Raw genomic sequence first — 26,023 nt, 5'->3', positions numbered from 1 at the left:
CGTATCCCCCCAGGTCTCCTCCCCAAGCCCCTCAAGTCTTTGCATAAACACCCTCACCTCCCCCGGGAGGCCCTCCCCACCCCCTCGTCTGCTCTGTTCCCCACACGCCTTTGCCACCTGACAAAAATGTCAGCTTCAGTGGGGAGTGGGCTCTGGTCCCTGCAATCGGGCTGCTTCCTCAGAGCCGAGGATACGGTGGACAGAGCAGCACTGAGCTCTCACCTCTTGGGCGAGTTCTGGGAGGTTCTGCTCAGGCCCAGTCCCCTGAGACACAAAACGACCTGGCTGTGAGTCGCCATAACAGTGGGCTGACTTCTCTCACGATGCAGATGAAAACTAGGAGGAGGGGTAGAAGTGGGAACGTAGCCTCCTGCTTTCATTACTCTATAAAATCTAATCACTGGGAGGCGTAGCAAGCCAGGCCAGGCCCTCCCACTTCTGCAGACCTCGGGGAAGCCACACAGCACACCTTTGCCCAAGCAGCTGGCACTCTCTGCGGGACACCTGCCCCCCTGACATGGGACAAAGTGGTGCCTGGGCTGGTTACACAGGCTTCCTTAAAACTCCTGACACCGCAAAGGGTCAAACAATTGAGGTGAACAGGAAAAAGCACAGTCTGCCATCTTTGCAGGAGACGGTTAGACCAACACATGATTGAAGAAAGGAACCCTGACCATAAGAAGCAGCTTTGGAACCACCGACCTCCTGGGTGGAAGCTTAGTGTAGACCAACGTCAGACAATAGGCCACACGCATACCTGCATGTACACACACACACACACACACACATACACACACACCCTGCATCGCACAGAGCTTAACTCTGAGTCAGAGGGAGAAGACGAGGTACTAGCCAGGGGCACATAAGTGCATTCCTCACATTGTCTCTACAAATACCTGATCAGGAATGAGTCCTTCTCATTGAAATAAAAATAAACGTAACAGGAAAAAATCGGAATGATGTAGAGGAGGAGATTAAAAATATACAACAGAAAGACTTGACCAGGGAGCCATTAATAAAAAATAGTATCCAGAAAAAAATAATATCTCACAGACCTGAAGGTCCTCATTTAAAAAAAAGTTTTAGTGAACCAGGAGCTTAGAGCCAGGACACAAGAGAACCATGAGGCAATGATAAAACAGAAAAAAAAGAGATGAAAATAAATTGCTAGACTTGGAAGGGAATGCCAGAGGGCAACAAAGTTGTCACAGAAAAGTCCCCACTGGAAGCATCATGAGGACAGACAGCCATAGGCGGGGGTGGTGGCATGTGGAAACTTTGAACAAAATGAAAAATTTGGTTAAGTTTTCAAATACAAGAAAGAATGTGACAGCCATAAAAGAAAAAGATTTCTGCATGTATATGATTGTTTGCTCTAAAGAAGAGGAGGTGAAATTCCTGGACTTGAAAGATAAAGAAATAATACTGTGAGAATCCACCTCTTTCCCCCAAACTTACTCAAATATTAGGGGAAGATGTTGGTCCATCTCAGGAATTTTCTGTAGGAACCTTCAATGTCGGAAGAACGTAGAGTGATGTTCATAAAGATTCACGGGAAGAAAATGCCACTCAATAGTTCTATACCTAGGTAAACTATTATTTGAGTACAAAACAAAAAGACAGATCTTTTTTCGTATGTGAGAACACCCATCACCTTCTTGAAGAATTTCCTAGAGGACGAAAGCCAGTCAGCTCTGAGCTTAATAAAAAAGCTATAACAAGTGAACTGGCAGGGAGCTCATTATGAAACCTCATAAATTTAATACTCAGGCTGAACCAAGGGTAGAAATGATGGTTATGGAGCGAGCAATAAATATTATAGACTATAACACTGTGGAAATAATGACATAACGAACTAAAGAGCAGGTGGGTGGGGAAGCATGCCGGGCGTTGGGTAAACAAGGATCTTATCCTTCTCAGTACAGGTCAACAGACGTGGTTTAACGCTCATAAATCAAATAATTGAAGTATGATTCTATTAAAGTGTATAAAGTTGACTACCAAAATAAATAAGAATAATTGTGAAGCCAGAAGTGTTGCTAACTTATCTTGCCCATCTGGCTCCCAAGTCCCGTCTGGCTTGAAGTTGAATTTGGTCAATAGGGAGACCCAACAAGAGAGCAAGGAGAATGGGCTCAGGGGGTTTCTTCCTCAGTGTCCTCCCCCAGGTCCCTTGGAGTTGCTGTGTCCTTTGACAGGAGGTCGCTGTTCCCTCCACGTGGCCGGCATTACCCACATTCCAGGATACTCTTTCCACATTCTGGCAAACTCTCCTTCTCCTGGTGCTTTGGGGTGTAGAGCTGACTCTTCCTACGTGAAAGGTACACCCACAGCCTGCTTTCAGGAGAAAGAAAAGAGAGGGGAGAAAAGTAAATAAATTCAGATAAGGCAGAAAAAATAGCACACCACCAAGCTGTACACACGTGAAAATATTCCAATATAATTAAGTATAGGAAATGAAGGATTTAAGAAAAGCAGTCATATGACAAACACAAGAGACATGCCTACAACATAAGGAGACACTTTGCAAGCAAAGGAAGGGACGAAGACTTGGAAGCAGATGAAACGACAGCGTCTTGGAGCAGCTAATGTTAAACGTGGAGTATGAGTTACTGGAGACAAGGAGGGTGACTTGACGATGAAAAGCCACATTCATCAGGGGCACATTCAAAAGTCCAAATACGTATGCACATAGCATAGCTCCAAATCTTAGCATGCCGAAGTTAATAAAACCGCAAGCACAAACAGACAAATCCATCACCAATCTGGAAGATTGTAATAGAGCTTTCAAAGGGGATCAAGAAAGCAAAACTATCTATAAGTATATGAAAGATTGAAACAACACAATTAACAAATAGATCACATGAGAATACAGACTGTAGAAGTCTACACCTCAAAATTGCAGGATCGACTTTCTAAGTATACGCAGAAGACTTATGGAAATTGACCTGGATTAGACTATAATTCAAATCTCAATGCGTTTCAATACCAAAACCAATTTTACCACGAAACAAAATATACTTTGTGAACATAATTATATTGCAAATTAATGACAAGAAAATAACTTAAAAACCCATACGTTTAGAATGGTTAAGCAAACTGGCCCACCCACACCATGGGATAAGAGTCAGCAATGAGATAAACTAACTGTGCCCTTGCATGCAGCCCCAGGGAATTATGTGGGGCAGAGACACAATGCCCAAGGCTACATGGTGTGTGATTCTCCTTATATAACATTTTTAAATGACAAAGTTTTAGGAATGGAAGATGGATTAGTGTTTGCCAGAGGGTGTGGATGGGGAGGTGAGAGGGTGATGGGTGTGGGAACTGTTTGGTATCGTAACTGCTGTTGGATTCATGGGGATAACATCGTACAGAACTTAATGCATGCACAGAAACACACACACACACACACACACACACACGAGTCCAAGTAAAAACGGGGCAATCTGAATAAGATCAGTGAATTGTGCCACTTCGGTGTAATACCGTACTATAATTTTATGTGATGTTTGCATTGGGGAAAACAGGGTGAAACGTGCATGGAATTCTCTCTATATTATTTCTTATACCTGCATGTGAATCTCCAATTATCTCAAGAAAACTTTCAATTAAAAAACCCGTATATTAAAAAACTTTAAAATTAGTTGGGGTTTAAAGAATAAATAGTAATCTTAACTATACTACAGTTACTTCTAAATAATAAAAAAATTCTATGCATCAAAACATGTTGGACACAGCTGATGCAAAACTAGAGAAAAGTTTACATCCTTAAATACTTTCATTTGAGAAGAAGAATGACTGAAAATAAAGGGCTTGGCAGGTAACTTAAGAAGTTAGGAAAAATAAGAAAAACAAAAACCATAATGTAAATACCAAAAAATTAGAATGAAGGTAATAAAAAGAAAAGAGTAGAAATTAATAAAATTGAAACCAAACTACAACTAGTGAACACCCCCAAAACTAAAAGTTAGACTTTGGTGGGGAAATAAAAATGATTAAAATTGACAACCTCCAAGAAATTTGTCTAGAAAAAACTTCCAAAAACTAAAAGTTCATTGCACTTGGAGGACAAATAAACCAACATTAGGGATGTAAAAGAGGACTGTAAGTATAAATCTATCATGGTCGTATTATCTCCAAAGATAAGACAATTTCTAGATTAAGATTTTGCAAGTTCCCCAAAACTCCATTAATAAAAGAGAGAATTTTTTTTTAAACTGAAAATCTTTTCAGAAGTTCTAAAAAGATGGGAGGGGGGAGGAATAAAAATTTTGAAGCTGAGAAACAAACCAATGAAAAATAGCTAATAGAGTGAGTCTGAGAAATCGGAATTCCAAGCAGCAAGCAGGAATGTGGAGAACAAAGCTGATTTATCCTAGAGAATTCAAAAGGAATGAGGGAGGGAGGGAGGGAAGGAGGGAGGGAGGGAGGGAAGAAAGATGCCCAGGACCTGGCAACAAGAGCCCCAACTGCTGTTGGAGAGTGAGTGTGTTTCTAGCTTTTCTCCCCCACCTCACAGCCCCTCCTCTACCCCTGCTGGAGTCTGGAGATGTATTTTCTACATTTGGCAAAACTGAGATGTGGGTACCATATGCAAAAGACTGAGACATAACCTGGCAGGCAAACCTCACCTTTTAGGCGAGAAACGAGAAGTTTTCTGGGGAATCAGGCCAACCAAAAAGAAAACACCTAAAGACACCTTGTGTCTCCAAGGTGAGGAGTTCCCACAAAAGGACCCATCCAAACGTTCTCATAGCAAAATTCAAAGTGAGTTGACCCACATAAAGCTTGCAAACATACTCCACCGTGAGCCATTGGCTCAGGATTGTCAAGTATAGGGAAAGTTTCCAACGTGGGAGATAGAGGTCAGAGCTATAAACAGAGCAGTGCCACTTGGAGGGAACAAGGGCTTTTCAGAGAGCAGAAACTTTCCAAAAAGTCATTGAATACCCCAGAGAAATAAGAAAAATATTGCAATAATAAAAAAGAACACGATGTTATCTATAACACAACAGGAAATTCAGAGAACAATAACAAAGTAGCGACTGGAAATTAAAAACATGGCGATCAAAATGAAAAACTCTCTAGAAAGTCTGCAAGATAAAATTGAAACAATCTCACAGTGAGACAATCTTACAAAAAATTAGCAGAGATAAAGGTGAAGTGATGAAAAACAGAGAAATAAAATTAGAAGACCAGTTCAGAAGGTCCAACACCCAAATAATAGATGTTGTAGAAGAGAGAACTAAAAAAAAATTAAATAAATAGAAGAGATTAAATCATCAAAAAAATCAAGAAAATTTCTCAGAAATAAAGGGCTGATGGGTTAAAAAAGCCCTGTAAACATCTAGAACAGGAATGAAAATAGATGCACACCAAGGCTCCTCATTATGAAACTGCACAACAGAATGGAGACTATGCTATAATCTTGTTTGCAGAAAAATTTGGCTAAAAGGATGGAGAATCAACAAGGCTTCGGGTTTCTCAATAGCAACAGAGGAATCCAGAAGACAGTGATGGGCTTCCTTCAAGTCAGAAGGAAAATGGTTTCCAACCAAAATTCTTTACCCAGCCAAACCCTTCGATATGTTTTAATATTCAACAATAAAGTAAAATATGTAGAATAAAATAAAAACCACTCTGGATAGGCAGGGTCCAAAAACATTGCTTCCCTTGAACTCCTTCTCAAGAAGCTCGGGAGGCTGTGCCCACCCAGCTGAGAGCAGGAGCCCACAGAGGGGGCTCAGGACACTGGAGATGTGATGCAGGGGGCAGGACCACAACCCTCAGGAGGCTGGTGGAGGCCCCTCTGTGGACAGCCGTCCACAGGACGCAGAGGTTACCCCGCCCAGATTGGAGTGCATCCCCACTGATGCATGTGGAGTTTAACCCGGGGCCTCACCCTCACTGCATCAGCTGTTTGACCCAAGCTCTGCGCACCTGGGGTGCTGGCCAGGGTTCTTCTCTGTGGCTTACCTTGGCTGTGTGCTCCTCTCCATGCTGCGATCCTGGGCCGGCTGAGGGCGTGCATCCCACCGCACAGATGGGGCTGCTGTAACCCAGGAACCGGAGGAGGACATGCAGACAGAGTAGCCTAGCTCCAGGTCCACACGACAGTCCCTGAAGGGGCCCCAGCCAGGGCGAGCCCTTGGGTCCCCGCCTCACACGTGACCTGCTCAGGGAATTCTGCAGGAGCCTCCTGTAAACTCTCCAAGATGCTGAAACCAGGCTTCCCCACACACTCTCTTGAGCTTGTTTTCCGTGGGTGCCTTCCCTGGGTGGTGGCCACAGTACTCTGACCTCATAAAGCTCGTTTTGTGTCTATTACTCCCACTGTAAACCCAACGATAGAATGTAAGGATTCATTCTTAGACTATCAACTCTTAAAAATGTGCGAATATGATTTTCACAAAGTAAAATAGATGATTACTCTGGGAAGAGGGTGGTAGAGGGTGAAGTTGTGAGGGCTTCAGCAGGGCTGGTGAGGCTCTGACTCTTCACAGAGATGCTGGAAGGATGTGTGTTTCGTCTGTTACTGTTGTTGGAACAGTTCACACGCATCTTTGAATGCACGATGCATTTAATAGTAAAGACATCAAAGATGAGAGAACTCTATAAACAAATCTGTCCTGATAAATGTGCAAATTTAAGTAAACTTGAAAAGTGCCTGGAAAAGCATAACTTCCAAAAAATGACCCCAAAAGAAATAGCAAGCCTAAATAGACCTACTGGATCAGTATTATAAAGGCCACCCATGCTATATTTTCAATTTTAAAAGAGGTACTGATAGTTTTATGGGTGACTTCTACCAAATAGTCAATGAACAGATCATTCCAATTTCATAAAAATTTTCCACACAATAAAAAATGAAAAGACTCATTTTATGAGATGAGTATAATCTTGATCCCAAGCCAGTCAAGGACACTATAAGAAAAGAAAAGTGTAGGTCAATATAATTCATGAGCATAGATCTAAAAATCCATCACAATATTAACAATTCAAAGGCAGTAATCCATTAAAAATTATTCATGATCAAATTGGGTTTTCTTAGAAGTAAAAGGATGCATTAATACCGCATGTATAATTCACCACTTAAAAAACATACAATTATTCGAATAGAGGCAAGAAAGTGCATTTAAAAAAATTTAACTCCATTCTTGATAAAAGCTCTTAAAAAACTATGAATAGGAGAGTACTTCCTTAAGTTGATATAGGTTATCTAGGAAAAATGACCACAAACATCATGCTTCAGTATAAAGCTTCCGGACACACTCTCTTTAAAATCTGGGACAAGTTAAGGACACTTTGATTTGGCAGAGTAAGACAAGATAAATAGTAAAATATATAAAGATTAAAAAGGAAAAATTTAACACTATTGCCAGACAATTTTGTGGTATCAACAGACATATTATTCAAAATAATAAGTGTAAAAACATAGGAATAAAGCCTTAATACATAAAAATCTGTCAAGCAGAAAATAATGCAATGATAGTAAAAGACAATCAGAAGAACCAAATAAATGAAGAGATCTGTTATGTTCATTTACGTAAAGTCTCAATACCTGAAAAATGTCCGTTTTCCCACATTATTCCATAAATTCAGTACACATCTCATCAAAATTCTAATAAGGTTTTTGGTAGAGCTAGACAAACTGAAATTAAAACGTATATGTTTAGATATGTGGTATTTATAAACAGTTGATATTTACAAGACACAAATGCAACATTTACCAGATACACATTTATTCGAATTAATATAGTACATTCACCATGATAGATCATACAATGAGCCATAAAACAAGGCTCAATAAATTTAAAAGGGTTGAAATCATACAGAATACTTTCTTTGGCCACAATGCAACTAATTTAGACATCAGTAACACTAAAATATCTAGAAAATCCCCAAATATTATTTAGAAGTTAAATAACACATTTCTGAACAATCCATGGATCAAAAAGAAATAACCAAGCAAGTTAGAGAAATACTTTGAACAGGATGATAATGAAAATACAACAGACCCAAGTGTGTGCAATGCAGCAGAACCAATGCTTGGAGGGAGATTTACAGCTTTAAATGTTTATGTTAGAAAAGAAGAAAATCTAAAATGAGACATGCAGACTTTCATGTTAATAAGGCAGAGAACAGGAGGAGAGTAAACCCAGAGCAGGAGGAAGAAAATGAGAAAGACAAGAGCACAGATCAGTGGAGCAGAAAACAGACCAGGTAGGCAAGGAGGGACCAGAGGCTGCTTTGGGGCTGGTGGGCATCTTCTTTATCTTGACTGTGGGTATTAGGAGCTGAATTGTGCCCCCTCGAAATTCCTACGTTGAAGCCCCTACCTCCAATGCGATGGTACTTTGGGAGGTATTTAGGGTTGGATGAGGTCATGAGGGTGGGGCCCTTGTCCTCTGGGATTGGCGCCCTTAGGAAGAGACACCAGAGTGCTCTTTCCCTGTCTCCCTCTCTCTCTCTACCTGTCTCTCCCTCTTTCCCTCCCTCGCTCCCTCCTTCTGTCTCCCCACCCCGTGAGTTCACAGTGAGGGGCAGGCGACCACCTGTAACCCCAGAGGAGAGCCCTCCCCAGGAACCCAATCAACCAGCACCTTGATCTTGGACTTTCCAGCCTCCAGGACTGTGAGAAATAAATCCCCCTTATTAAAGCCACTCTGTCCGTGGTATGTTGTTACAGCAGCCAGAGCAGACTAAGACAGTGGTGATGGTTTCAAGGGTGTGTGTACATGTCAGAATTCTGATGTGTTTGACAATAGTGTGCTTTAAATATGTGCGGTTAATTACACCTCAATTGTAATTCTGTAAAGCCGCTTTTTAAAAATCAAGCTCTTGGTTTCATTGCTTTTATTACTTATTCACTTCTTACTTCACTGATATCTGCTCTTCTCTGTGTTATTTCCTTCCTCCTATTTACATTGAGTTTACTCTGCTCCTTTTTCTAGTTTCTTAAGGAGGAAGCTTATGTCAATCACTTCAGACCGTTTTCCCTTCCTAATATAAGCTTCTAAAGCACTGCACTAGCTACATTGAAGAAATTTTCACTATAGTGCATTTTAATTCTCATTCAAGTCAAAATATTTAAGTGAATTTAATTAAATCTGTAAAACTTAAATTTCTTTTTTTTTTTTTTTCTTCTTGCCTCATGGATTGTTTAGAAGGTATTTGCAAATATTCAGGAATTTTCCAGATATCGTTTTCTGGTTGATTTCTAATTTAATTCAGTTGTGGTCAGAGAACATATATTATATGATTTTCATTCCTTGAAACTTTTTGAGATTTGCTTTTTGTCCAGCACTTGGTCTGTCTTGGTTCATCTTCCATGTGTCTTGAAAAGAGTATGTGCAAAATTAGTTCTATAGTATGGCTAAAATTAATAAAGACTGATCAGATAGGTATGGCCACTTTTGAATAGAGTTTAGCAATTTTAGAAAATATAAGCACGCAGCCCTACCATGCGTTCCAGCGCTACTAGGGGTCCACTCTTGGTTGGTGGAATATTCTAGAAATGTGATTAGGTATTGGCTGATCTTGTCTGGGTCCTCCATGGACTTAGTGATTTTGTCTCTGTTTTATCAGTTACTGATGGCAGAATAATGGAATCTTCATTTCTAACGGTTATGGTCTCTGATTTTCCTTTCAGTGCTGTCCATTTTGTTTCATGTACTTTGCATTTATTTTCAGGCACATATACATCTATTATTCTTTTATTTTCCTGCTGTATTGCTATATTTTCCTGCTATATTGACACTTTATTATTAGTAAATGTTCCTTTTTGTGGTACTCTTCCTTGTCAGAAAGTCCATCTCGACTATTATTACCAACACATCCCCTCCCAATTTCTCATGCCTATTGTCTGCATGGTATATGTTGTCCATTCTTTTACTGTGTGTGTCTTTGTTAGGGTTTGTCTGGGTAAAGCACATATTTTGTTCTTGCTATTTTATCCCATCTGTCAACTCTTGACTTTTGGTTGGAGTTTCTTCTATTTGTATTTAATATAACTGTTGAGGTGTTTGGATTTTGGGGCCACCTCACTCTTTCTTTTCCATGCTCTTATTTCATGTTTGTTTCTATAGCCTCTCTTTCCTGTCTACTCTGGGGTCATCACATATTTTTAGCATACCACTTCAATTCCACTTTCAGCTTTCTAGGTAAAACTGCATTATTTTCTAGAAGTTTCACTATGGATTATATTATGTTATCACACTCAATTTAAGGTTAATATTAAGCTATTTCTGGGAAAAAAAAAAATAGGAACCTTGCCATATTTTCTGTTTGTACCACAATCTTTGGGCTAATACCTTTATACAGAGATAAATAAAACCTCTGTACATTTTACACCCAATAATATGTATTCTAAAGAAATTATGAGATTGTGTACACACTCATATTTGTTTTTATTTATAGAATACTTCAGCATTTCTTGCACTGCAGTACTACTACTGGCAGGGAATTTTCTCAGCTTTGTTTTACTGGAAATGTCTTTATTTCACATTCTATTTTGAGGAATAGTTTTTCTGGAAATAGAATCTTTAGTTGGCAGACATTTTTTCCCTTGGACACTTCAGATTGTCTCTGCAGTGTCTGGCATCTCTGTTTTTTGTTGTTTTTTTTTTTTTTAATTGAAGTATAGTTGATTTACAATGTTGTGTTAGTTTCAAGTATACAGCAAATTGAGTCAATTGTATATATATATATGGGGGGGGGGAGTTTTTCAGATTACTTTCCCTTATAGGTTATTATAAAATATTGAGTATAGTTCCCTGTGCTATACAGTAGGTCCTTGTAGGTTATCTATTTTATATATAGTAGTGTGTATATATTAATCCCAAACTCCTAATTTATTCCTCCCCCCTTTTCCCTTTGGTAACCATAAGTTTGTTTTCTATGTCTGTGGGTCTATTTCTGTTTTGTAAATAAGTTCATTTGTATCACTTTTTATATTGCACCTATAAGTGATATCATATGATATTTGTCTGTGTCTGACTTACTTCACTTAGTATGATCATCTCTAGGTGCATCCATGATGCTGCAAATGACATTATTTCATTCTTTTTCATGGCTGAGTAGTATTCCATTGTATATATGTACCACAACTTCTTTATCCATTCCTCTGTCAATGGCCTCACTGGTTTCTGTTGGGACATCAGCCATTAGTCACATCACTGTACCCTCCATGAAATGCGCCATTTTCTCTTACTGTTTTCAAGGATGTCTCTTTGTCTTTGTCTTTCAGAGGTTTGAACACCATATGCCTTGCTGTGGTTTCTTGTGTTTATTTCACTTTGGGTTGTTGATCTGATGGATCTGTATGTTAATGTTTTCACCAGATTTGGGAAGTCTGGGCCATCGTTCCTACAAATGCTGTTTCTACTCCACATTTTCTCTTCTCTCATTCCAGGGACCTAATTTCCACCGATACTGGGCAGGTTCATATTGTCCCAAAAGGTCTCTGAAGCTTTTACAACTTTCTTCCATCATTTCTGTCCATTTTTCAGGTTGGGTCACTTTACCGGTCTCTCTTCAGACTCACCAGCTTTCTCCTCTGCTGGCTGCAGTCTTCTGTTGAGCCTATCTGGTCAATTTTTCGATTTATTTCCTGATATTGTACTTTCCTCCTGTAGAACTGCTATTCTGTTGTCTTAATTTCTTTGTTGAAATTCTCTATCTATTTACTCCTTAATACCACATTGTCTTTTAATTATTTGGACATCTTTATAAGAATTACTTGGAAGTCTTGCTAAATCCAGCAGCAGGGCTGGCTCCGAGTTGGTTCCTACATCTGAATTTTTTCCTGAGTACACATCACACATTCCTGCTCCTTTGCATGCCTGATAAATCTTGGTGGAAAGCTTGCTGTAAATAGTATGTTGTGGGCACTCCGAAATGTCTGCTGTTTTTCTGAGGGTTGTTGGTTTTTGTTACAGTTGGCAATTATTTTGCTTGCCCTCAGAAACTGTGAAATCTGTCTTCCCCAAAGTGTGGAGCAGCTGATGTTTCTGCTTAGGGCTTTGTTTTGTGTTGTTTTGGTTTCCAGCTGTGCTTATTTTTCTCCTGACTCCATGTGTGCATCCTACACCTATGTGGTCTAGCGCTCACCTGAGGATTTGGGCAGAGTTCATACTCAGGTTTGGGGGCTTGCCCACTTTCTGGGTCTCTGGTGTCTGTCTTCCTTGGCCACCCTGTGTTCCTCCTTCTGACGCCTCAAGCCGGAGACGCTCCTCTCTCGGTGGCCTGGACCGTGCAGGTTGGGGAATGTCCTCGGTCAAAGTCATGGCCTTCCTAAACACATCATCACAAATAATGTCTCCAGTTTCTGCCCCATGGTCCTGTGTTGCTTAGTGGTCAGCCAGGGGCTCGGGCAAACCTGATGCTCAGCTTTGGATCTAGACCCATTGGTGCTCTTTGCTCACAAAGGTCCTCCTTACATTCCCTGCTGCCCTGCTGCCCCGAGCTATGTCACCTGCTGCCTCACATGCCAAAGCTGTGTTTTCTATCACCAAACCTGGGGTTTGGGGAGCAGCCCCAGGAAGGAAGCCACAAAAATGCAGTTCTTACCTTATCAGCAGCACTCTTTCAAAAGTAAATTCTTCGTCATTTCTTCCTGCCTTTATTCAGTGCTTTCAAAGGGTTGTGCTGGGGAATTGAATTCAGGTTGCGTAGTTGTTTTCTTGGGAAGAGTTGCCGAACCTCACCATCCTACCATTACCAGCATCCCACCTCCCGTAGACCTTGTTCCTTCCTGAACCTCCAAGCTTCCACCTGGGGTACTTTCTTTCCTGTCTCATCCTTTAGTATTTCCTGAAATAAGAGTCTTTTAGCAGTGCATTCTCTCAGTTTTAATTTTTCTTCAAGTATCTTTATTTGCCATCGTTTTCAAAGTGTACCTCTACTAGACATAGAATTTTAAGTTGGAATGGTTGATTTTTCTCCCCCAGAACTTCCAAAGTAACCCACTGCTGTCTGGTTTACACAGTCTTGTTTATCCATGGCCCTCGTGTGTCCAGCACATGTTCTGTCTGATGTTTCCTCTGCTGATCTCGGCTGGGCTCACGATGGTTGTCAGCTGGGCTTGGATGGCCTCATGTGTTATTTCGTCCTCCTGTGGCATCACCTAGACTGGGTCACATGGTAATAGGATGTGACAGCATCAAGAGTGGGAAAATTCTAAGAAGCCAGTGCCTTTTAAACGTTTGCCTGCATCACATTTGCTGTTGTTCGACTGGCCAAAGGGTGTCACATGACCAAGCTCAGCATCAGTGTGGGGACATGGGGGTGTGAGCCAAGGTGGCTGTCATGGCAACGATCCACCATGGTGGGCCCATGATTCCCATCCCCAAAGTCTTCTTCCTTTAGGGCTCCAGCTCATGGTCTGGGGTCACTCTCTGTCCCCTAGTGTGCCTGGTTGATTGTGTCCAGGGCAGGCCATGCTGTACGGCTCCACTCTTGATGCTAACGGCTGTGATGCACATGCCATGGAAACTTCCAGAACCCACAAGCTGGCTGGGAAACTTAAGTACAGAGGAGTCAATCCACGTTGCTCACAGGGCTACCTCTCCTTCACCCAGGGCCTGGCCAGGGACTGTTGTGCCCTCCCTTGAAGCCTCAGCTGACTGTCACCTCCCCTTTTAAATAGGACCTTCAGAAACATCCCAGCAGGCCACGCTCACATCCACACTGAGATCCCCCAAGGCCCTGCATGCAGACACTCAGTTTATTCCACAAACATTTGAACATTCACTTAACAGGTGTGGTGAGAGCTGATGGTCACCAGGCTCTGGAGACGCAAGAAAAGATGCAGCCCCTTCCCGTGGGTCTTTATGTCCAGGAGACTGGGGAGACGCACGTGACCCTTGGGCTGGGCAGAGGGCGGGGGAGGAGGACCCTTGGGGAGTCCACGTTTCAAGGTGGGAAGAATCTGATTCCCTGAAAAGCCAAAAATGGAATCTGACCAGGAGAGCGAAGGCAGAGTTTAAAGAGGGCGTCAATCTGAGACACGTGAGGGGAAGCGGGTAAGGAAGCTGACACACGTGGGGCTGTAGGCAGCTTTCCTCCACGGGGGCTCCGTGTCCTGAGTCTCAGCTGAGGCTGCGTTCTGGCCTTGATGCTGTCTCCACGCCTCTCCTGCTTCTTGTTCAGATGCTCCGGTGTGGCTTTGACCCACAGGATGAAGGTTGACCCACACAGTCTCTGTGCTCTTCCTGCGTGCACCAGGGAGTGGGTCCTCAGCCCTGGGTGCTCGGGGGGTCCGTGGCCACCCTGATGCTCACAGGCCCACCACCCAGCTGGTGATCTGCTTGGGCCCGTCTCTTGGTGGCTGGGAGGATGGTCTTCTCTTAGAATTCCTCGTGCAGGCAGGTTGCCGTTCACTTTATGAAGAAGGAAAGGGTTGAACAGAGCCCAGGGGCTGATGCTTTGAATGGGCCTCTTGTTTCTGCCAGGTTGTGCTGGGCGTCTACAGCACAGCGCGTGGTGGTGATCCTGGGGGTGTGGCCATGGAAGGCCTGCCACGTGTCCTGCCTGTGCTCTGCGCGGGTGGGGAAGTGACCAGGGTCCGTGCCCCGAAGAGGTCACATCAAGTCACGCCTGGCATGTCACCATAGGACAGGACATCACTCAGGGCCCGGTCTGGAGGCTGTGCCATGAGCCTCAAAGAAGCAGAGTGCAGGTCTAGACCGGATTCTCAAAAAGCTTGAGTGGGAAGGAAAGCAAAGCAGAGACCCAAACTTCGAATTTCAACCAATCCTAAAAGAAGGCTATTCTGGGTTTCAAGGCTTTGTCTCAATCAGATGAGGACAACTTACGTCGTGATGGGCCCTGACCCCCGCATCCAGCAGTGGGCTCCCCTCCCCTCCCCACGCTGACCCTGATGGAGACGACATTTACCCATCTGCTTGGTGGGGGGCTGCCTTCCCCGGGCCTCCCCCTACCCTGCAGCAGAGTCTGGACCCAGCAGGGCCGACATTTCATCTGCTCTGTTCCCCGCTGTCCCCCAGCGCCAGGGCTCATCCACGCTGGGTGGGCTGCGGTGAAAGCACAGGTGAGCGGGTGAGTGAGGGATTCCTGTCATCGGGGAGGCGAGTGCAGGGAATGCCGGTGAGAAGGGGCAGGCCCACCAGAGGCGGCACCCAGGGGAGCGTCTGGGAGCAGGGATGGCCCCTTGGGGAGCGATGGCCACTGCGTTTGGGTCCCCTGTGCCTCTTTCCTACAGCATCTTTCCCCCTTCTCACATTTTCTTTTCCTTTTTGGAAAAACCGTAGTTTCTCTGGAAGTCCACCTCTGACACTGCCGTCCGCGCTCCGGGACTGATTCTGTCGCCGGACGTTTCTGGGATCCGGGCTCCTGGGTCACCCCGCTCTTTGTCTTCTGGTCCGTGGGACTCATGGTTGGGGGACATCTCAGGAGGGTCCTGAGCGGGCGAGTGGAAGGTGTGTCCCTGCAGAGGGACGCTGGGCTTGTCTCTGCCACCCACTGTGCCAGGCCAGGAGCACTTCTATGTCACTGAGCCCCCAGGGAAGCCCTCCTCCTCCAAGACAGGCCAAGCTCAGGGTCTGGGCCCAGGACCCCTCCTACTGTGGACACCAGATGGGGCCTGACACAGACACCGGGACACTGCCACACATCATGGACACTGTCACAGACACACACCCAGACATTCACACATGCACAGACACACGCACACACACACACATTCACACATGCACAGACACACGCAGACACACACACAGACATTCACACATGCACAGACACACACACACACACACACATTCACACATGCACAGACACACGCACACACACACACATTCACACATGCACAGACACGCACACACAGATGCACAGACATGTACACACACACACACACACACATTCACACATGCACAGACACACGCAGGCACCTCTGAGGGTCAAACAACCGCGGGAAAGCTAATTTTGAAAACAAAAATTTCCCTGACAATCTGGCAGGGCAGGATCCTGCTAACATACACCCCAATTTAGTGTCTGAACACAATTTTCACCCACTGCTCTGGAACATTTGCATTTTTATTGCTTCCCCGGCAGGTATTTCCCTGGAGCCTCACTGGAAGGGCCTCCAGAACAGCACTGACCAAGCAAAGCGAGGAGAGGCCCCAGTGCCGGGCTCCGGGAGCTTCGCTCAGGACCTCACACCATCCCCACACGGCGGAGCCTCAGGGCATCTGCGCCTGGCTGACCAACCCCCCCCCTACCATGAACCCTCCCACACCCATTACGCAGGCTATTTCCCCAAAGGGATGGGCCACCTCCGGCCTCAACTCACCCCCCAGATGACTGAGGGGCTCTCACAGTCATAATTCAGGGGAATTTTACGAGCCCCAAGCAGAAAACTAAGTTTAATTATTTGAACGTCAGAAGCTCATTCTCTCCGGGCGGCTTAGGACGGTCAGCCTCCAGCCTTGGGGCTGAGATCGGGCTCCGATTTAGGCGTTAAACGGATAACGTGACCAAATCGATTTCATTAATGGATCTGTCATGATCGCAGCTCATGATGGGAGCTCGGCACCAGGAAGTGACAGCAGCCCTTGGGAAACGGGGCGGGGGGAGAGTCCATCGAGCTGGCAGCCACGCACGTTCACGATCCTGCTGCTGGGACCAGCCCCCCCGCGGCGTCCGCCCTCTGTCCCTGCGTCCCCTGGGGTTGCTCTTGTCCTCCTGCGTGCAGCGGCCCAGAGACCGTGGAGGCATCTGGAGGACCCAGGGCACCTGCTCAGGGCGGGTGAGTCGCTGGGCCCCTGAGCGTCAGGGGACTTTCCCTGTAGGGGCTCCAGCGTCCTCCCCACGCGTCCTGCATATTGAGGCAACTCCTGGACGATGTGGGTTCTGGGGACTTGTGTCCCGCGTTCACGCCCCTGACCCCTAAGCCCTGAGGCTGCTCTGCCCTCCTCCTCCAACCATGGGGCTGAAGGGAGGCCGCAAAGGGCTGACGGGGCTCCCGCTACCGTCCGTGTCAGCAGGAGCCCTGGGCCCTGGGCTTTCAGCCCCGACGCGGCCCCTCCCGCCTCGGCCCCGTTAGACTGTCTCCCAGTGGGCCGTGTGCCTGAGCGTGTTGGCTGACGTGGCTTTTCTGGGACGAGACTGAGCAGGCACGTGGGGCCAGACCTCTGCACGTGGACATGGAAAGCCCGTCCACCTCTCTCGGGAGGGAGTCCAGGCCGCCTGTCTGCCAGGCTTGGTGAGGCCTTATCCCTCGGGAAAGGTCCTGGGAAGCCCCGGCAATGGGGCCCCAGAACTGCAGGGGCAGCAGGGCCCATCCTTGGAATACCGGGGCCTGGGCCTGGACACGCCCATTGGACCACAGCCCGTCACTCAGGGCAGTGCACCTGCGCTCCCCGGACAGGGAGGGGAGGGCTTTGCTCCAGGGTTTACGGCCAACCTCTGACTGAGGGCTGACCCTGCCAAAGCCTGGGCAGCGTCAGCCCAAGCTCCCAAAGGAGCTTCCGAGAATGACTCTCCTCTCCCCTCTCCAAGGAGCGTCAGAACCCCGGCGGTGACCATGGGCTCAGCATGAGTCTCGGTGTCTCCCTGGCAACGGGAGCTTTTCCTTCCTTGGTCTTCCCAGAAGTGAGGCTGGGCTCAAACGGGAGGGTCGAGTTGTGAGGTTTGTGTGGAAGGCTACCATTTCTACGTTTAGAGAGAGCTCGTGACCGAAACGCTCCCCTTGACCAAATTTTATCAGGCCCCCGGAGTCCTGCGTTCAGCCAGACCTGGCCTTGGGATCCCGTGTACTTTCTCAATGGGCCCCATCTTAGCTAGAGTCCTACTGAGTGAGCCTAGAGGGACCCCCACCTTCGCCGACGTGCCTACAGCAAGAACCCCCTGCCCCCGGCGTCTCTGGTCCTGGTCTCCCGTCCACTCCACTCCTTGGCTGTAAATCCCCAGCCGTCTGCTGCGTTGAGAGGCGAGCCTGACCTCCCCTGTTATCCTAGTCCTCCGTGAAATCTTTCTGACCGTTTTCCTACGTGTCAGAGTAACTTTTCCCTAACGCTCACCCTCTGCAGAGCTGGTGAAATGTAAGGTGGGGGCACCCCCTCAGACGGCACCTATGCTGCTTCCCACGCTCACGTCCCACCTTTACGACGGGACTGGATAGTGCAGCTGGCCTAGATGGGCGCCTTTCAGGCTCCTATTGCCCCAGGGACGAAGGGCGACGTCACATGCAGGTCTATTGGGTGCTGTCCCAGCTGCAAGGGCCCCCTGCCCGCCAGCCCCACCAAGGAAAAAGACGGATTTCATCCCTGCAGCCCTGGTGGAAGGAATAAATGAGGTGACATCTGTAAAAGTGGAAAATTAATATTATTTTAAAGTAATTCCATGACCCTGGTCACAGAAGGAAGAAATAACAGATATTTCAGATGCAGTGTGGCCCCTAAAGATGCCAGCGACTAAATGGAGAAAATATATACGACCAGGAAACTAGACAGCCAGCCGGAAAGGCGGCACACGCGTCCTTCGGGGCAATGAGACTGGGGAGGCCACCCCCAGGTTTAGCAGGGACGCCCAATGCCCCAGGCTGGGACCCCAGCCTGAGTGGAGAGGTGGGGGCTCGTGTGCTGGGTGATCAGGCCCTGCCTTTGAGGCCTGGGGGGCGGCTGAGAGACAGAAAGACACACAGACCTCTGGAAACAGACCAGGGGCTCTGAGCACTCACCCACCGGGAGAACACGGTGCAGCGCTGACTCACCACCGTCGCCGCGGCACCTGCAAAGGCCTGCACGCTGTCCCCTGTCTGGGAGCAGCCGAGTCCCGTCTCCACGTGGCAGTGGCCCCTGGGGGCAGGGTGGAGGGCGTGAGCAACCCCCGTGGAGTGGGTGCCTGTGAACCTTCATCTTAGTGTGTGTGGGGATGGTCAGCAGGTTCGGGTGGGGAGAGGAGAGTGCCGGGTGGGCACACGCGGGGACGCGTCTGTTGGGGGTGGCTGCTGTCCCCAGCTGTCCTGAGGTCCTGCACCTGCGCTGAGCAGCCCAGACGCCCGTCCCAGCCCCCCTCCTCATCGCCCCCCCCCTGGGCCTCTGAGCCCACTTCCTCCCCCCCCTCCCCCGTCTGCCTTCTGTAGCCCTTCCCCCGGGGCTCACCCGCCCCACCCTCTGCAGGAGCAGACAGGGGCCCCTCCTGCACCCCACTATGGCCTTTCCCTGGGTTGGGCCGACCCAGGCCACTAAGGGAGCAGGGCCAGCGTGCCGGGAACCTTTCTCAGCCCTGAAGTGGGTGCTCTCCACACATCCAGGACGCTGTCGCTGGTTCTGCGGGGGGCACGGTGCCCAGCATCAGTCAGATCGGCACGATGGGCAGGACTGGCAGAGGCCACCACGTCTTCTCGCTGAGCCCAGCGCCCTGGGAATCTTCGGGAGCCTCCCGGCCCTCACATTCCACCAGGGCGTTTCCAGAGAAGCACACTTTCTGTGGACGCCCGCCTCTCTGGGCGATGGTCAGCTCAGGACAAGGACGGCACAGGGGTCCCCTCCCAAATGCCAACGTGACAAGTTACTGTGGCACGTGGGACACCAGCAGGAGAGGCCTCAGCAACATGGGGGCTGCAGCGTCCACTGGGGTCAACCCACCCCAGGTGCCCTCTGGACTGACGCGACGCCTCTGGGCATGACCTGGGGCTCCTGGAGGCTCCTCCTCGGACCCCTGACTTAGAGGGTGCCCAGAACATGAGGGTGACCGTGAAAAGAGGCACGTGCACGCACACATGCACACACCACCTACACAGGCTTGTACACACATCCCGGCTGGCCAGTCCGGGAACTGACTACGGAGGCGGCGCCTGGTCACTGTAGCAACGGTGACGGTGGGGCCCACGAGCAAGCCCTGCTCGGACCCTGACCCGGAGCTGCACTTGCCCCACAGCCAGTGCCTGCAGCCTGGGTTCACGTTAACACCCTCTAAGAGGCAGAGCCAGGATGCAGGCCAACAGGTGGCCACGGAGACTAGCCGCTAAAGGTGGCCTCAGGACCAGGTTCTGAGAGACGGAGCGGCGCACCGGTGGCACTAATCACAGAATCGCCCCTAAATAAACACGCCTCCTATTCTCTAAGGGCTTGGGGCAGGAGGGGAGAGCCCTATTTACGGGAAGGTTGGACTTGGACAGGCGGACTGTTTGTTCCTGCAGCGCCACCTGACCGGTACACACCCTTGGATCCGGTCGGAGACGGTGTCCGCTTTTACGAGCCCTGGTGGCCCAGAAGCTCTTTTCTTTTCTCTAGCTTCACGATTTTGTTTTTCCCCCTGCTATGCCCAGAAGTCTCCAGAGTAGTGGCTGTGTGTGTAGCTCTCCGGTGGGCCGCTTCTCCTCCTGCACATGAACCCCCGCCCCTTCCAGCTCATTTCTCCATGTGGACAGAGGGAGGAGGCGAGGGTGGGCCCCTCTCCCCATCAAGCTGCCCTGCCCTGTTTGGGCTCCATGGCAAAGCCCCCAAGCTGCTCCCTGAGGTATAGCCCCCGGGGAAGGCCCTTCCTGGCAAGGGCACCCAGGCCCCCTCGAGAGGGGAAGGGCCCACCTGGGGGTCCCTGTGGCAGCAGCTAGGTCTGCATTCTGTCCCTTTCTCTACCTCCCAGGACAAGCCCGGCTCTGTGCCAGAGGGCGGGGGTCTCCTTACTCCCTGTAACAGCTCCAAAGGCCAGTGAAGTCTCCTTAAATCAAGCGCAGAACTCGAATGGCCCACGGCCCGTCCCCCGGGCTGCAGGTCCCAGGACTGACATTTTATCAAGAGCAGCTGGAAACAGGCAGGCAAGGCTTCCCCCAATTCACACACGCGTGTAGGTGATGGATTCCGAACATGCCTAAGAGTGCTCTTTGGAGATCCGAGCGGATTTCCCGGGGAAGGGGGCCCTTTAGACCAGAAGGTCTCCTTCTGGAGCCCTTGAGGGGGGGTTCTGCTCCTGGAACCGGGGGCATGTGCGGGGAGGGCCTGGCTCACATACCCTGGGGGAGGGCTGAACGGATGGGGCTGTCAACTTCCCACTGGCTTGGCCAGGAGCACGGCGTCCCAGGGGATGGTAGTTGCGGGCCAGACGCTGTCTACGCGCCCGGGGCCGGGCTTCAGGGAGCATCCTTGGGGGTCCAGGAGAACCTGGAGGGCCCCTGACAGCATCATCACGGTGGGCCTGCCTCCCGGGAAGAGGTCCTGCCTCCCTGTCACCACTTGTGCCCGGGGCTCTGTCTCCACCAGCCGCGCCGGCGACAGCCCTGTCCCAGGACGCCGCAGCCAGCGAACAAAAGCCGTGCTTATCAAAGGAGTTTTTCTTTATTTTCATAATTTAGCTAAATCAACACAAAACTGAATAGTGTAAAACAAGGAAAAAAAAAATGCTGTAACATATCAAATCTCCCAACCTCCGCCCTCGGAAGGTGTCTACACCCACTGTCAAAAGGAACAGGCGAGGGGGGTGGTGGTGGGGACGCCGGCGGGCAGCGCAGAGGTGTGCTGGGCCGGGTGACCCTCCCGGGGCCTCCCTCGCTGCCCCCGGGGTGAGCCCAGGCCGCGGAGATCGGGGCTGGCCAGCTCGGGACAGCACGCTGTGCAGGCCGCCTCCTCTGTGATGACAAACCCAAACCTCGGCCAGTCCTTTTACCCCAGGATACACATACCCATAAATTTGTGGTGACTGAAGGTAAATTATATACTCGTGGACATTGAAATGGGTCTTAAATAAATGGATTTTCTCTCCTGTCTTTAGTCTATGGGTGGCTGGAACAGCTTCTATATAGTTTTTTTTTTTTCTTTTCCTTTTTTTTTTTTTTAGTAGCATAGACCTAGCATAATACTCCTGTTAATTGGACTCTTAGGTAGCATAGTTCAGCTGAAACTCAGGAAAATAAAGGGACCTGGCAGACGGTGGACAGGGGAAGGTAAAACGTAACTGTCCCTTATCCGTGGGGCCTGGTGACCCCGCCTTGCAGGAGGGAAGTGGGAAGATGGGGGCTCCGCCCATCCCCCGCTGTCTCCACCCATCCCCCGCTGTCTCCACCCTCTGACATGAAGACTGAGAAAGAGCAGGGTGTCCACTTGAGAAGCGAGGCCGGCCACAAACTGCCCTCAAGCTGTATGAACGTGAGAGGGGTGAGAAAAAGGGAAACAAAATCCGTTGGCAGAAGCGTGATCAAAGGACTGGACACTCCCCACAACAGAGCCCCAGGGGGCAGGGACCACCCAACCCAAACCCAGTAAAAGGCAAGGGGCCTTTCCGCTGGCACCGGCCAGCATGCCTGTGCCACCCCAGACCTGGTCCTCAGCTCGCGGCCCGCAGAGTCCTGCCCCTCGGCGGTGCCGGTCCCCCTCCCACCCACCCCAGAGACTTTGCGAACCCCCAGCCCCGGCCCACGTTTCAGGACGGCCGGGGCTACCACATGAATTGTTCAATAGGATTTTCTACAAATATACAACATATAAAAACTGTTAAATATATAACTTTCGGCTTTGCAAAATACATTTAATGATCTCTTTCAAACAAGTGTTACTTTCGCTTTCTTTAATTTGCTTTCTGGAGCTAAATGGTGATTGGATGAGACAGCAGTCATGGGAGACCCGACATGCTCTTGGCGAATCCTGGATTATCCCACTATCAGAATGGAGCTGCAGAGAGGCGCGTTTAACTGGTTAAAACAGAAAGTGATTTTAGTACGAGAAAGTCCATCTAAGTACAGGGGAGCAGGGGCGCACAGCGGGCCGTGCTCCCGGCCAGGCGCGCCTGCGGGGTCCACGTGGGGACATCGCCGGCCGTGTGTCCTCCGGCCACATCCTCCGGCTGCTCAGGGGGCCCCGCAGCGTCCGTGGGGTGGGTGCCTCTCGAGCGTGTCTCTGCCCCCGTGCCCCCCAATCGAACCCAGGGACTCGGATGGTACGGACGAGTCCACGTTAAAATAGATTTTGCTCTTTGGTCTATTGAATATACTGAAAGGATAAGAAAATAAAAGCGATTCGGACAGTCTGGGGCACAAGGAGAGGCCACTGCTGCGCCCGAGACTCAGTCCTCCCCGGGCCCGGCGCTGTCCTCCTCTCTCGGGCTGGCTGGGCTGCAGCTGCCTCCTCGTCCTCCTCGTCTGCGGCCGGGAGGGTGGCCAGGCCAGGTTCCAGGGACGCCCGGTGACGCAGCCCTGCTGTATGTCCCAGGACTGACTCCTCGGGGCGGCCGGACAGACTCAGCTCGGGCAGCCGAGGAAGCAGGCTGTCCTTGACAGGCTAGAGAAACGGAGGGTGGGCGGGTGGCGGAGGGTGGGTGGCATCCACGATGGACTGAGGATTGTGGCCTCTCCAGGGAGCCAAAGTCACTCCTGGGGCCCCTCTGGGGCTGCGTTTGTCAGGAGACCTGAGGAGCAGAGAAGAGAGCCGTCAGCCTCCGCAGACCCCAAGGGTTCCCGTCGGGAATGGCAGGAACCCAGAGATCGTCCACGAGGCTGGCCTCGCCCGGACAGCACACTTAAAAGATGCCAGCAGACTTGCTCGAGGACAAAAACTAGGTCTCGGACCCCAGTGCTGGAGGAGAACCCTATGCTCGTCACAGAGGGCGGCCCGGGGGCACCCCCTTCCTCTGGGCTGTGGGTGGGACCCCGCCCTTGGCCCTGATGGGGGGCCCGCACTGGAGCTCCGTCAGCCGCCAGTGTGAGCTGCGTGTCCTCCGCCCCGTGCAGGCCATGGCCTCGGGTCTGGGCTGCATCCGGCTGTTTCCCTAACCGTGTCTTGCACTGTGCCCTGTACACAGCAGGTACTGCATAACTGCACAGAGCAGAGTGATGGAAAACGTGTGTCTCACCCCTACAGAGCCCCTGGGAGGCTGCAGAGCTGGGGTGTTCGTGCTGGTTGATGAGGGCCCAAGCACCCACACCCAGCACCCCAGAGTCCCAGGAGATGCGACACAACAGGCCAGCTCGCAGCCGTGAAGTGATGTGAGGGTTCCAGCCTCTGCTCTGGGGCAGCGGAGATATCACGTGGAAAGTGACGGAGACAGGAAAGCAGGGAGTGTGGTTCCCACAGAGCGTCACAGCCTCAGGTGGTGGGACCCGTGTCCAGCAGCCTCCCGTCCCATGTCCCCGCTGGACCACTGGCTCCCTCGTTCCCTAGGGTGGCCCCAATTTGAGGCAGGGACCCCGAGGCCTGGGGTCCCACAGACAGTATCCTGGTGGTCACTGCCTTTTAGGACCCTGGGCCTGGGTCAGGCGCCTGGGGCTGCCCTCCCCGTACCGTCTCCCGGCAGGCCCAGCTCTGCAGGGAGTGGACGGTGTTCTGGGGTCCCCACAGACGCCATGGGGATGGGACACAGAGGGTGTGACGGCCCAGGAGGGGCCTCTCCAGATGTGCTAGGGGAGACCTCCCCCAGAAACCCCCTCCCCTCTCCCTGCAGTTGCTCCTCCGCCTCCGGGCTGGTCCCGCGTCTACCTCATCCGGCCTGAGGCCTGGCCCTTTCCCACCTGCCTGCGGCCCCGGTCACACTCCACCAGGCCCCGCCCACGTCGCCGGCCCCTGTCCCTGTCACGCGGACCACGCCACAGCCTCCTGGCTCCTCCCGAGTCCTCAGGCGCCAGGCTGTCCCACTCGCACGGACCCTCTCCCCAGGCCCCACCCTGAGGGCCTCACCCTGCCCGTCTGTCCCGTCCTGCCCTGCAATTAGACGTCGGGGGCCGTGAGCCGGGCGAGCACTGTTGACATCTTCATGGTCTTCCCTCGGTGACCGGCTTGGGGGGAACGTGGACTGACTGCCTCTGGTCTGCCCTCCTCCAGGACAGACAAGGCCCCTCCCCAGGGGGCTGGGCGGCACATCCCACCCCAGCTCTGACAGGGCCTCGGCACTGCATTCAGAGCTGCTGCAGGGACCCTGCCCTCTAGCTGCAGCTCCCAGACAGCAGCCAGGAGCCAGGAGGAAGAGCACCTGCCAGACAGGACTCAGCGTGGCCTCCCCTCCTCCAAGCCCGTGGCCCTGGAACCCCGAGGCCGGCACAGGGTTCCAAGGAGCAGCTTTGAGGACCTCAGGTTCCCCTGAGGCCCCCGCCGGACCGTGCCGTCTCATCCCCAGCTCTGTGTGGAGCCTGCACACGCGGGCGCCCCGAACGCATCAGCGGTGAGGGGATGTTAACTGGATTTAGGTGTTTCAGGCCCAAGGACACCTAGCAGGTTGATGGCAGAGCTGGACCAGAGCTGAGGGTGTCCAGGGAGGGTCAGAGCTCTCTGCCCCCAGCCCCAAGGGACTCAAGGCTGCCTGAGGCTCCAGGTTGGCAGGTGCCCACCCACTCGGCAGGACTAGGCCCCCCACGGGGCTGTGCAAGCAGGGCTGCTGTGGGACCCCAAGGCCGCGAGCACATGTCCGGAAGTGATGGGGGCCCGAGAGAACCTCCATGTGCAGTTGAGGGCATGTGTGGGCTCAGCCCTCGCTCTGTCTCCGCTGACTGAAGCCCAGCCCAGAAGCGGGAGGGCACGGGGAGCAGAGCCAGGGCACGAGGTATCTTTGGAGGGGGGATCACCATTCAGACCACCGCAGGGTCCTAGCTGCAGATCTCTCTCCACATCTGGCCAGCTGCCTGATCGCGGCCCAGGGACACTGACCCTGACCCCAGTGGACGCCTCCAGCCCCAGCCTTCCCGAGTTTGGCAAAGGCCTCCTTGCATGCCATGCTCGACCCAGGAGTCCAGGAGTGGTGGTGACCCTCGCCTCACCCGGACCTTGCAGGCCCACCCGTCCAGGTCCATCACCCTGCTGACCATAGCACGTGGCAGCCGTCCCCTCCCCGACCTGTCCAGCCACGTCCATGACGGAGACCGTCCAGCACAGTCACTCACCGGCACCTGAGGGGTTAACCAAGAAAGGATGCACTGATTCTACTTTTTCTACCTACAAAATTGTATAAATTCTTATTTGTAGAGAAATGGGAAAACATATGAGTATAAAAAGAAAATAAAAATCCATCCACGTTTCCATATCAGAAGATATTTGGATAAATTTAGTGTATTTCCTTCACACCCTTTAAAACATATACATGC

At 50.3% G+C, this 26,023-nt stretch overlaps 1 protein-coding gene across 3 annotated transcripts in view; it reads right to left on the bottom strand.

Annotated features, from left to right (window-relative positions):
* Window positions 1–11,083: 11,083 nt before the first annotated feature.
* Window positions 11,084–26,023, bottom strand: part of TAFA5 (TAFA chemokine like family member 5) — a 208,304-nt gene continuing 193,364 nt past the window's right edge. For 2 of the 3 annotated variants that reach the window (XM_036864588.1, XM_036864590.1), the window contains exon 4: window positions 22,465–23,361. In XM_036864588.1, coding sequence (XP_036720483.1) covers window positions 23,353–23,361 — 9 coding nt within the window. In that variant the 3' untranslated portion in view covers window positions 22,465–23,352. Of the gene's footprint in view, window positions 13,135–22,464; window positions 23,362–26,023 lie in introns of those variants that run through there. The other variant, XM_036864589.1, reaches the window with a different exon arrangement.

The sequence above is a fragment of the Balaenoptera musculus genome, chromosome 10 (genome assembly GCF_009873245.2).
Source record: "Balaenoptera musculus isolate JJ_BM4_2016_0621 chromosome 10, mBalMus1.pri.v3, whole genome shotgun sequence".
NCBI classification, from domain to species: Eukaryota; Metazoa; Chordata; class Mammalia; order Artiodactyla; family Balaenopteridae; genus Balaenoptera; species Balaenoptera musculus.
The sequence above is the reverse complement of the archived record's forward strand: the minus strand, read 5'-3'. Positions and strand labels throughout refer to the sequence as shown.